General features: G+C 45.1%; 1 protein-coding gene across 1 annotated transcript in view; it reads right to left on the bottom strand.

Annotated features, from left to right (window-relative positions):
- Positions 1–236: 236 nt before the first annotated feature.
- STMND1 (stathmin domain containing 1) overlaps positions 237–9,215 on the bottom strand; it is a 30,118-nt gene continuing 21,139 nt past the window's right edge. Inside the window, exons 4-6 of the mRNA XM_056132637.1 lie at positions 7,281–7,293; positions 1,324–1,442; positions 237–623 (exon numbers count right to left, since the gene is read on the bottom strand). Coding sequence (XP_055988612.1) covers positions 345–623; positions 1,324–1,442; positions 7,281–7,293 — 411 coding nt within the window. The 3' untranslated portion in view covers positions 237–344. The remainder of the gene's footprint in view (positions 624–1,323; positions 1,443–7,280; positions 7,294–9,215) is intronic.

Here is a 9,215-nt window from a genome sequence, read left to right as displayed (position 1 = left end):
AACTTCAGAGAGTCAACACAGCTGAGGGGCCAGACTGGGAAAAAACAATTTCATTTGGCACGAACTCTACACTGAAGGTATCTCTACCTACAAGACATCTTCTTAATGTGTGAAATCACGCTGAAGGAGAATGGCGGGTCTCTCATATTCAAGCTTGTCAAATCTTTCCTACGCAGAAGCACTTCATTTAGTCAATTTACTGCTGCTCCTGGCAGCTCTTACAATCATTCCTAAGCTCAAGGTAGAAATCCCACGGGGGTGAGGTCAGGCAAAGAGAAACAGGAGATAGACCAATAGTCACAACTTGGGAGGTGACCACTCCTGACATCCCGGGACACGCCTGCTCAGAAGACATCATCGGGCTGGTTGTAGGACTGGTCTGACTCCACCATGAACCCAACCCCTTCGTAACCGCTTCTGTCCATTGAGGTTGTGTCACTTTGACTCTTCTTCCTTTTCGATGGTTTTCCTTCCTGCTGGCCATTTGGTCCCAACACAGAGTCCTGTCCTTTGGTGAAAGAAGCCGTATCCCTGGCTCTGTTTTGTGTGGCAGAGTTGGAGTGATGGGCTGGGGGCAGATGGCGCTCGCTCCGGAGCCTTTTTCTGATTTCTTCTTCTTTTGACTGAAAAGCAGGATGAAAGAATAGAAAAGAGCACATATAGTTTCCACCGGGATGGCATTGAAGTTGACAGCAAAGGCCATTTGTGGCTTATTTCAGTGTTTGTCATTTGAAAAGTGAGGGGTGAGGAATCGCTCTGGAAGAAGCCTACTCCCTGCCCTCATTGAGCTTATAGCCTGCTTCTCCTCCAAGAGGCTGAGTGGGAACTAGGAAATGAGCACTGGACCGAAGGTCTGCAGGCTGATGCCTGATGGAGTGGCTGACCGGGCAGAGGTGGTCCCCGAGGTGCAAACATCATGCCCCGCTCAGCTCTCATTCTCTTCCCCTGCACCTCCTCCCTCCCTATCCCCCAGCTGAAGTTTATTCTTTTTTTCACAGAGGAGATGCCATGCTTCTGAGAGTTGGCTTTTGCTTGCTTAGGTTCTGTGATTTGACCAATGTTAATATATGGTTCAAATGAACATTTATTGCTTGATTTCCTCATCACTGAAAGAGGAGGATTTAAAGAAAAGCTAAATACATAAGATGCATACAGATTAACAACAACAAAGAAAGAGAATACAAATCCTTAAATTATTGTACTGTGTTTTCAAGCTGCTGGTGGAAGGGCAGGCCAGTCAGGCCTCTGGGTTGAGCAGGAAGTGGTTGGAACCTTTCCTTACCGGGCTCCTCCCCCTTACCTTCCTGTGCCCCTCCCCCTTACCTTCCTGCGCTCCTCCACTGCCTGCATCTTCTCTTCTAAGTCCTTCATTGTCAGAACTTCTTCCTTTTTGGTCTTAAGTTTTTTCAGCCGGGCTGGTGGCTTTCTCAGAGGCGTATCAGCTGGGTTCATCTGGAGGAAGATGCTTTTTAAATAAAGGAGAAACAGGTGCCAGAGGGATAGTACAGGGGTTAAGGCACTTGCAAAGCAAGCTTGATCTGATTCCAGTTTGATCTTTGCCACCGAATGACTTTCTCTGAGCCTCCCCAGGATCCCTGAGCACTACCAGGTGTGGCCCTAACCGCCCCCACAACCTCCCACCACCCTCTCCTCACAAACAAAAGATAAACAAACCTATGCATTGGCCAAGGAGAAAGCCAGGTGAGGCCAAACAAACAAATTATGGGAATTGTCAATCCTGGAAGTCTGAACTTCCTGTAAAAGCAGGAACAACAGTGGATATGTGGAGTGGGAATGAAGATTGGACAAGAGGTGACATGAGGACAATGGTGGAGGATTTTGGGTGTTTGGGTAATGGGAGGTGCACTAATTTTGTATATCCGTACCATAGACTTTAACACTATTGAAACTTTGTTACTGACACTCTAACAAAAATTAATAAAGTAATTTAAAAATAAAAGATTTATATTGGAAAAAAGCAAATAAAACGCAACCATGTGAAATCTGATATCAAAAGGACTAATCCCTAAAGATCTAGCTCCCAGTAATCCAGAATTGATTCCTAGAGATAAAACGCATTAGAGGTCTAGAAGCAAAAGCAAAAACAGGCTATTAGGCCAACCATGAGAAAGAAAATGCAAAGATGGCTTGAGCTGAAAGGAGACTTGGAAGAGGAAAGAAAATGCTGAGAATAAATGCATGATGGGAAAGGTGCCTGTGAGTGATGAATCTAGAACTCAGGGTACAAAGTTCAACCCGATGATACCATTACACAAGGGTGCAGGGAGAACTCCTTACCCCCTTTCCCCTCCCCTGTCATCCCTCTGGATTCTTCTCAGTGTTTGAGTAAATTCACACCAGACAGATTACTAGAAGACCACATTTAACTACACACAGATGGAGAATTTATGTGGCTGTAAATTCTGAAGTATATGGGACGAGCTGATGGTTTCATCCTGAGCCAAGGAATGGGACAGGGACTGGGACATCAAAAAGAGAACAGGCCTCATGTGATCATGAGGGAATGAGTTAATTCAACAAACCCAGATGTTCCAGAGAATTGCACTACTGTAGGCTTTCTCCCATCCAAAGCTTATTTCTAAAGCACTGTCCACTCTTAGTAAGTATTGTCCTCCCATTGTTCGTCGATTTGCTCGAGCGGGCACCAGTAATGTCTCCACTGTGAGACTTGTTGGTACTGTTTTTGGCATATTGAATAAGCCATGGGGAGATTGCCAGGCTCTGCTGCGCTGGCGGGATACTCTCGGTAGCTTGCTGGGCTCTCTGAGAGGCATGGAGGAGTCAAACCTGGGTTGGCTGCATGCAAGGAAAATGCCCTACCCATTGTGCTATCGCTCCAGCCCTATTTCTAAAGGTGGTCCTAGATTTGGATAACCTTTCTTCTCGAGTGGTCAGACCTTAGCACCATAGTTTAATGTGTCACAGTTTGGGAAAGGAAACTGGGTACTATGGGTCCAAGAGGCCACTGGCATATTGGGGAAGCAGAACCTTCACCAGCAAACCACAAGCACCAGATACAGTCCTTGTGAGCGAGAGTAAATGCTACTGCTTTTGTCTTGGACCAGAGAGCTGACAGTTAGGAGGCAGCATCTCTGAAGGAGGCTTTGCTGCTCTGCAAAAGATTCAGCAGAGCAACCTACCAGTTGCAGGGGACAATGGCAGAGATATTAGCATACACCCATACCCAGGTCAAAGCAGTTGTAAAGGTATGCTGATTGTAATTCCTGGTTTTTAAGGATATGAAGTTGTAATGAATTTATGAAGGAATTTGTAAGGAAGGAGCTGGAATTTCAAAGTAGTCTCTGATGATCTTTTGAATTGGTTTCTGTTGTGATATCCCCCTTCTCATTTCTGATTCAGTTTATTAGGGTTCTCTCTCTCTCTTTCTTTGTGAGTCTTGCTAGTAAGTCCTGAGCACTGCCAGGTGTGGTCCCAAAACAAAACAAATGAAAAACAGAGAAAGTTTAATTTAAACTATGAGCTTTTGGGAGGTATGTGCTGAAAGTAGACTAAGGACCAAAATTGATGGCCTCTTAGTATCTGTATTTCAAATCATAATGCCCAAAAGCAGAGAGAAAGAAGGAATGTATCTGCCATAGAGGCAGGGGGTTGGATGGGGTAGAGGTGGTGGGAGAGATACTGGGAACATTGGTGGTGGAAAATGTGCACTGGTGGGGGGAAGGGTACTCAAACATTGTATGAGTGAAACGTAATCATGAAAGTTTGCAACTATATCTTACTGTGATTCAATAACAATTTTTTTAAAAAAATAATAAAATAAGAGCCTTTCAAAAGTAATAATACACGGGCTTTAAAACCTTAAAGGAAACACAAATAATCTGCACATTCTCTCTCTCTCTCTCTTTTTTTTTTTTGCTTTTTGGGTCACACCTGACGATCCACAAGGGTTACTCCTGGCTTTGCACTCAGGAATTACTCCTGGCGGTGCTGAGGGGACCATATGTGATGCTGGGAATTGAACCCGGGTTGGCTGCATGCAAGGCAAACACCCTACCTGCTGTACTATAGCTCCATCACCCCCCTTTTTTTGGTGCTGAAATCCGGGAATGAAACTACATTCTCAATTTTGACCATAGCACAGCGGTAAGGCATTTGCCTTTTGCGCAGCCGGCCCGGCCCAGCTGGGTTCGATTCCTCTGCCCCTCTCAGAGAGCCCAGCAAGCTACCTAGAGAGTATCTCGCCTGCATGGCAAAGCCTGGCAAGCTATTCGTGACGTATTCAATATGCCAAACACAGTAACAACAAGTCTCATGAGGGAGACATTACTGGGCCCGCTCAAGCAAATCTATGAAGAACGGGGTGACCGTGACCATTGCGCACCACTTTAAAAAAATAATAAAATAAGAGCTTTATGAAAATAATTGAAAGAATTCAGTGTATATCTTTCTGATTTTTCTCTGGGCGCACGTGTGCGTGCATGCACACACACACACGATCATTTTCATTATTGAGGCATCATGATTTCTAGCACTATTAAGAATAATGCTGGAGGTACACCAACCACTGAGCCACATCTCTGGCCCTTTGTCTATTTTCTTTACACTGAAAAAGGACTGTCAACCCTCAGATGCTGTGGTAAGATCTACTCTTATTTCTGGTCAATTGAGCTTGTGTGTGTGACTTTCTACATGCACTCCGTACTTCTTCGGAGTTTCCCTAATTAACTGTTGACACACAGATGACCATCCCTTGGCCAGGAGGCTTCCTTCCTGGCATGCTATCATGGACAGGGGTGAAGCTTCCCACAAGAGGTGAGATTGTTCCAACTGTCACCTTGTATCTCCTCGGGAGTGTCACACCATGGGAATGAGTTTTAGTCTTTACCCAGTCAAACTCTCAAATAAAAGACTTCCTGTGAGGTTCAACGAACACTGCTCCAGATTTTGATGCAGTGGGACCACCTCTCCAGTGGCGTTAAGGTTCCCTGTCCTGCAGTGAGTAGGGCAGGGACTACTCAGCTCACACCGAGAGGCAGGGGTTCAGTCTTTTGGAGGAAGATGCAGGACTTCAAAGCAGGAAGAATGGAGTTTGGGGTGAAGGACACCTACAGTGGAATGAGTAGCTAATAACTATGTGGGTAAACAAGGGGAAGTTATCTCTCTTTCTCTTAAGCGACCTATCGCTCTCCATTCTTAAATTAGCATGTGTGTGCACAGGAAGCCAACAGACATTCATAGTGCAGACTCTGAAAGCTCATTGGGATGTTTTCATTCGTTCGCTTTTGGTTTGGGGTCTATACCTTGGTGCTTTGCTCAGGATCTACTCCTAGCTCGAAGCTTGGGGTTGTTCCAAATGGTATTGTGGGCGGGTGATCACACAGTACCAAGGACTGAACCTGGGCCTTCTGCAGGCAAAGCAGGTACTGAATCTGCTGACCTATCTCTCCAGCGCCCTAGAATGCTTTAAAATATACCAATTCAGGGGCCAGAGCGATAGCACAGCAGGTAGGGAGTTTGCCTTGCATGCAACCAACCCAGGTTCAATCCCTGGTATCCCATATGGCTCGCCAGCACTGCCAGGAGTGATCCCTGAGTGCAGAGCCAGAAATAACCCCTGAGCATCACTGGGTGTGACCCCAAAATGCCAAAAACCAAAATATGCCAATTCAAGGATTGGAGTGCATGCCTTGCATACAGGAGTCCCAAGTTCGATTCTTGAAACCCCTCAGACCAGAAGTTGTGTCCCAAAACCCCCACCCTCAAAAAACAGATTCAATAATTCTGATATAGTTTCTTAATATTACATTTCATAGTATCATTACAACTTTGAGTGTCTGTAAAGTATCAATATGCTGAAAATTTTCCAACAAGCAAAGAATAAACATTTAGAGAGGAAGAAGCTATGTGGTGTTCACAGGTAGGGCCATGGTTCTCTAGGGGAGCCAGACCCAGAGGGGGTTTCCCTTATTATGAAGATCCACATAGAATCCTAACTTCTCAGCAACTCTGATTAGATATAATTTTAAAGTATAACTGAATGAGAGAGAGTGACCAGCTGAGAGGTAGACAGAATTCTGTCTGACGTTTCCTTGTATTTAAGTGCCCTATTGGTTGACCCAAGAAGTCTAAAATCTTCTTATATCATGCTCTCAGCTGTAGCTGAACTGTCTGACTCCGCCTAAGACCCAGCACGGATAATGGCCTTCCTTCAAGTGCCGTGTGTGTTTTGGGGTATAATTTTCGTCCTGTACTTGAAATATTACATTTCCAGGAACATCTTAGAACTCTCCTTCACAGCCAAGAGGTGACTTCAATTCCAAAAGCTTTGACCCTTTCGTTCTAACAGCTTTCTAATCACATTTTGAGAACTTGGTGTACATGAACGTTGAAACTTGTTTAACTGTTGAAAGTTGTTGAAACTTTACGATAGAGGTTTTACAACCTGGGCTGGCCCAGGGAACCACTTGGGAGCTTTCAAAAGTAGGACAGCAGATGTTGTGGGCCCTGGGATTGATTACAGATCAGGGATGGAGCCAGCAGGAGCGTTAAGAGGTGCCTGAGTCACTCGAATGTGAGCCAGGTCTAAGACCTCTCACTAGGCAGTGAAGCAGGGAGGCCTCTGGTGGGGAATCTTGGGCCAATTTCAAAGATAGGAGAGAAGAGTAAAGGAAGAAAGGGGGACAGGAGAGAGGAGTGGAGAGAGCATGAAAATTGCTATTCTTGCCCACCTCTGTAAACCTTTATATTCTTTTAATTAATTAATTAATTTTAATCGAATGATCATAAGAAACACAGTTACAAAGTTGCTCAGGACTGGGTTTCAGTTAAATGATGTTCCCTCACCCATCCCTTCACCAGTGTACATTTCCCACCACCAAGTCTCCAGCTTTCTTCCTGTTCCTCCTCCTCTCCTCCTTATGGCAGGTAGTTATTCTCTCTCTCTCTCTCTCTCTCTCTCTCTTTCTCTCTCTCTCTCTCTCTCTCCTTTTGGCATTATGGTTTGCAATACAGATGCTGAAAGGTTATAATGTTTGTCCCTTTACTTCCTTTCAGCACATACTGACCATTTCCAACTATCATTGTCATTGTGGTCCCTTCTCTGTCCTAGCTGCCTTCTCCCCACCACCACTTGTGGCAAGCTTCCAACCATGGAACATTCCTCCTAGAACCTTGCTTCCTTTTGAGCACACTCCAGCCAGGCGCCTTCCAACTATTCCTTGTCTATCACGGTCAGACATGGTCCTCCCGTTGTTCGTCGATTTGCTCGAGCGGGCCCAATAACGTCTCCATCATGAGACTTGTTGTTACTGTGTTTGGCATATGGAATACGTCACAGATAGCTTGCCAGGCTTCTCATGCACCTCATCTCATGCAGGTGAGATACTCTCGGTAGCTTACCAGGCTCTCTGAGAGGGGCAGAGGAATCGAACCCGGCTTGGCCGGGCCGGCTGCGCGCAAGGCAAACGCCCTACCACTGTGCTATCGCTCCAGCCCTTGTCTATATAATCTGAAAACAGCCTTCATCTTTGGCTCATTCAGTGATGTTACTGAAAGTCAAGTTTAGAGTTTCCAGTTTCTAATAGCTATCTTTCACAGGATGGACTATATTCATTCACCTTTCTTGCAAGTCCTAAGTCCAAATGCGTTCCTCTCTGGCCTGCAAATCACTGAAAACTGTTTCAGTGCAATTCCCACTGGTCTGTGAATCAGGTCCTGGACTGTTTATCACTGGAGGGGGGTTGGGGACAGGATAGGAGGTGGGTTTCACTGGGACAATGGTGGAGAAAGGCTGATCCTCTGTGAAGGTTGGGGTGCTGGAATATTTCATGCATGAAGCCCTGTCATTAGCAGAATCATTAATTATGGTGCCTATAATGCATCCCTTAGCTACTGAATAATACTGAGCTACTATTTTTATACATTTTATTTTCATAAAGTAGTTCACAGTAGTTCATTAGAGATGCTAGTCAAACACCCACCCAACCAGCGAGCATCTTCCTACCACAATAAGAGGGAAGTGTGTAAAGGTTGTTGTATTTCATTCTGGGGCCATTTAAGCCCATATACACAAGAATACAAGCAAGTATGTTAAAACTAAACACACGTGTGCTATTTTAGGTACATCAGTGGGCTAGAGTGTAAGAGGTCACATGGCCATGCGCTCCTGGGAATACTACATTGCTCTCTTCTGGGAACTTTATTTTATAGTTTCTGGATCTTGGCTGTTGATAAGATTACATGGCGGTGGGGGTGGGGGGTGGGGTGGGGTGGGTGTGGTTTGTGGGTATGACTTCCAAGCTACTGGAAAACTGGGGAGCTGGGTGGAGGAAGCCAGCAGTCTTGATCCGAGCAGGCTTGGAGATCTCAGCCACAGATCCCGCATACCTGGGTTCCTCTGTTGGTTCCTTCATGGGTGGGGCTCATCCGAGAATGTAGAGAGTGGCCTTGAGCATGGCTGTGGCTGGGTTTTGGAGGTTTTTGGCTGAAGGAGCAGGGAGGGAAATTCAACCCCCCCCCCCCCCCCCAGGGACCCCAGTGAAGACAGTCTGGGGTGGAATCAGGAGATTCTGCCTGTCTTTTTCTTTTTACACACCCTTTCTAGACCTCCAGAAATAAAAAAACCTCTGTCGCCTCCCTTATTAAAGACCCATCCTTTCTTTAGTTCTTTCAAATAAGAGTTTCTTTCAAAATGCCTGTCACACATTAGCATTGTACAAGTCTAAATTCTCTCTCTCTTTTCATGACACTGCTCCGTATGGTGATCCAGTTTTACCCTCCTTTTTCTCTTACATCCTCTCCTCGTTGCCAGCTTGATGATATCATTCAGGTTTGGCAATCTCCTCATTCCCCCAAATACTTATTTTCTTTCTTCAAAAGAAATGCCACTTTGGCTTTTATTCCTAAGTTCTCAGCATTTTCTACACACAGAGAAGTAAATTACCTTTAGTCAAACACTAAGTGATTTGATGCTAGGTGATAAACTTGAGTTAAATTTTGTTTTTCATCCCCAGCTGACTTTCTTTCCACACAGAGATGGACAACCACTGAGGTGTAAGCCGTTGAATAGCTTCTGGTCTCAATTTCCACCCTTTCTCTTTCTTTCTTTTTCTCAGTTTCCACCACTTCTATTTCTTTCTTTACTGTTCCATTTATTTTTCCTCAGGCTTCTTTTCTTTGTTCTTTCTTCTTCCACCTTTTTTCTATGCTTAGAACTATTGTGTTGACTAGAAGCA

Source organism: Sorex fumeus, unplaced genomic scaffold (assembly GCF_029834395.1).
Source record: "Sorex fumeus unplaced genomic scaffold, SorFum_2.1 ptg000094l, whole genome shotgun sequence".
Taxonomy (NCBI): domain Eukaryota; kingdom Metazoa; phylum Chordata; class Mammalia; order Eulipotyphla; family Soricidae; genus Sorex; species Sorex fumeus.
The sequence above is the reverse complement of the archived record's forward strand: the minus strand, read 5'-3'. Positions and strand labels throughout refer to the sequence as shown.